This window comes from Vombatus ursinus, unplaced genomic scaffold (assembly GCF_900497805.2).
Source record: "Vombatus ursinus unplaced genomic scaffold, bare-nosed wombat genome assembly UNPS02014159.1, whole genome shotgun sequence".
Classification (NCBI taxonomy): Eukaryota; Metazoa; Chordata; class Mammalia; order Diprotodontia; family Vombatidae; genus Vombatus; species Vombatus ursinus.
The window spans coordinates 1,195,264-1,198,961 of NW_020953937.1; the positions used below are offsets into that span (position 1 = coordinate 1,195,264).

General features: G+C 39.4%; 1 protein-coding gene across 1 annotated transcript; it reads right to left on the reverse strand.

The window, feature by feature from the left end:
• Nucleotides 1–2,510: 2,510 nt before the first annotated feature.
• Nucleotides 2,511–3,434, reverse strand: LOC114040950 (vomeronasal type-1 receptor 1). The gene has a single exon (XM_027859184.1). The coding sequence runs from the start codon at nt 3,432–3,434 to the stop codon at nt 2,511–2,513; it is 924 nt and encodes a 307-aa protein (XP_027714985.1).
• Between the last annotated feature and the right edge of the window lie 264 nt (nt 3,435–3,698).

Here is a 3,698-nt window from a genome sequence, read left to right on the forward strand (position 1 = left end):
TAAGTTATTTCTCTTCATACAGATACTGTCTTCCTTCACATGTCCTTTGTAGTTCATTCAGATTTTTGTAACAGTCAAAATTACTTATTTGCAAAAACTTGCTCTTAAAACGCTACTGCTGTCACTGTATATAATGTGTCAACCTGAATTTTAATGAAACAGTCAATACAACAAAATGGAACTCTTTAATCAGAACAAGAAGGTTGTGGCTCTGGGTGCCACACAGCAAATACTGGGGTACCAAATGAGGGGGCTAAGAACAGGGTTTATATGGGGGAATGACCAAGCTGCAGGTTGGAGAGGGGGGAGTTAGGAAGAGGGTATGGCCAAACCGCAGGTGGGAGGGGTCAGGTATCACCAGATAAGTTGCTTTGCATAACAAGAAAAAGTTCATAAAGAAAGCTTGGGAATCTCCCTAAGGGAGATTTTGGGCGATTTACAAAATAGTTAGAGGCTGAAGTGATAATGTCTGGTCAGCCTCAGGTAGTTCATTGGCCTGGAAACCTAAACCAGGTCGTCTTCAGTCAATTCTCAATCAATTCTGTTTGTCAAATGTTCTCTTGGTTCTGCTCATTTCCCTCTTCATTATTTTGTGCATTTTTCCATGTTTTTCTAAGATCATTGAGCTCATCATTTCTTATAGCACAATAGTATTCTATCAGTCATATACCACAACTTGTTCAGTCATTCCCCAACTGAAATGAATCCTCACAATTTCCAATTCTTTGCCACCACGAAGAGAACTGCTATAAATATTTCAGAACACATAGGTTCTTTCCCTTTTTGCAGATGAATGGGGACATGCTCTATACCTAATTGTGCAGAGAGTAGGCAAACTGCTTCTTTAAATTACTTATTTGCAAAAACTTGTTCTTAAAACAATATTGCTATCACTGTATGTAATGTGTCAACCTGAATTTTAATGAAACAGTCAATACAACAAAATGGAGCTCTTTAATCAGAACAAGAAGGCTGTGGCTCTGGGTGCCACACAGCAAATACTGGGGTACCAAATGAGGGGGCTAAGAACAGGGTTTATATGGGGCACATTGTATGATGAAGAACAAAGTAAGCAGAACTCAGAACATTTTGTATAGTAACAGCAATGTTATCTGAAGAAAGACTTTGAGAGACTAAGTTGAAATGGACGGGCCGAGAGTAACCAGACACACGCCAAATTAGAAAATAGAGAGCATTTACTGGAGCCGGCCGGCGACTGTCCCCTGGATGCAATCCTAGGAGAGCAGTCCCAAGCAAGGGAAATAACAAAACTTTATACCCAGCAGTTTACAATTGTGGATTAGCAATCCTTTGAGGTAGGGGAATTTACAATTGTGGATTAGCGATCCTTTGAGGTAGGGGAATTTACAATTGTGGATTAGCGATCCTTTGGGGTAGGAGAGTTTACAATTGTGATTAGCGATCCTTTGAAGTAGAAACTCAGGAGGTCAGGCTAGGGGGGAGTTGTTTTTGTGACAACTCAGTCCACCTCATAAGTCATTTTGACTATTATAAACATGCAAATGAAACATGAAGGATATGAAGACAGAAGATATCTGCATCCAAAGAAAGAATTGACAAATAGAAATATGTGTACAAGAACTTATATATATGCACATGTATGTGTATATACACACATACATATATGTGTGTACATGCATCTACACATGGACATATTATATTATGCTCTTAAAACGCTACTGCTGTCACTGTATATAATGTGTCAACCTGAATTTTAATGAAACAGTCAATACAACAAAATATTATTGTCTAATGGTGTACATATGTATGTGTATATACACATACACATGCATATATGCATATATACACACACACATATATTGTGCCTTATGATATATGTATACATATATACACATACACATATATATTTTATACATAGTATATATATATATATATGTATGTATATTGTGTCCAATGGTAGTCATCTCTAGGGCAAGGAAAGGGAAGGGAAGAAAAAAAGGGAAAAAAGAAACTTACATGACAACTTGGTTGTATATTTGGAGGAAATAGCAAGTTTAACATTGTAGATTTGAAGTTTCATGTGCAATCATCTTTTTTATTGTACTGTGTTATAGAAATGCTTGTTTTGTTCCATGAATTGAAAACAAAAGAAAATTAAAAAGAAAAAGCATGGAAATGGAAATAGAATGTGTATGAGGAACAAAGAGAAATCCATTTTGGGTGACCTAAAGATTGCTGGAGGAGGAACATTCTATGATGACAGAAGGAAAATTTGGGCCAGATGGGAAGGGGCTGACAGAAGATTTTATATTTCAGAGAGGCAAGAGGAAGCACATGGCCCTAGTGATCCCAAGCTCCCATTCAGGCCCATCTGTCCTTTACACTTCAGTATGGAAAAGGTGACTGTCTCCCACAACCAAGATCCAGGTTCATTTTCATTCATTTTCTTTGGATAGTATCAGGTCAATCAATGCCTTTTCCAGACATCTTCAGTAAGGGGGTGTACCCTTGGAGATCACTTGTGAACCCTATAACTTGTTCTGAGAATAGGGCCTCCACCAGGAAGCACCGCAAGACCTGGGGATTTGGATTTCTCTGTGAATCAGCAAAAAGGGGCTGCTGGCTGGGAAACACGATACAATAAATGTATTCACAATCATCATCCAAGTTCCAGAATGAATCATATACACTTTGTGCAGTATAAAGCCGCAGCTGATGCCATAAGTAGAAACAAAGATGCTCACTAGCAGCAAGATGGTTTGGGTGGCCTTCATCTCTGGAGATGTCTTTGAGGAGAGGCTGGTGCTGTGAATATGCTTGACCCTCTGGTGATGTCTGTACAGTAGAAATACCATGTAGCCACTGGTACAGACCATGCATCCCACACACAAGATGTCTCGAAGGGAAGGCAGGATGATAATATCCATAAAAATTTTTTCCCAGTAGCAATAAAGGAGATGAATTCCACTTGTGTGGGTACTGTTTCTGCTTCTTGATTCTGATATATATATTGGCACATTTATTTCTAAGATCATGTTGATAATCCAACAGAGGAAACATGAGGGAAGGGTGAATTTCAGAAGTCTGACTTTGAGTTTGGCCAGCCTAGAGTTGTTAGGACTGATGGTGACTGCCTGAAAGGTGTTCAGTAGACAGGTGGTACATACGGAAAGTCCCCGGCTGACTCGTTGAAGATAAAATACAATTTTACATGCTGTAATGCCCAGGAAATATCCTCTCCTGAAATATAATATTGCTAGTGGGCATCCCTGGGAGAGAAGCACTATAGTATTGGTGAAAGTAAGTTGAGTGAGAATGGGGTCCATAGGCTTCCACCTATGGTTGGTGAACAAAATGAATGTATAAAACCAGAGGAAGATGGAGTTCCCTAGGACCCCAACTGCAGTTTGAGAAAGGAAGATAATTCCCAGAACAGTATCATGTAGAAACATGCCCTCGGAGTATTGTGGGAATATGAAGACACAGCCAGAGATACCTTGGGAAAAAAGAACAAAGAACATTCAAGAACCTTTCACGGTCAGTAAAATTCTGTCCCATAATCCAATCACTAGAGTGATGATGGAAGCTTATGACTCAGTAGTACCTACTGGCCAAATGTGCCTTCAGAATCTCCTAGGTGAGTACATACCACACCCTCATGCACACACAGAAGCAGCCTCTTCTTCTCAATCACACAGTTGCATACACATGTACAT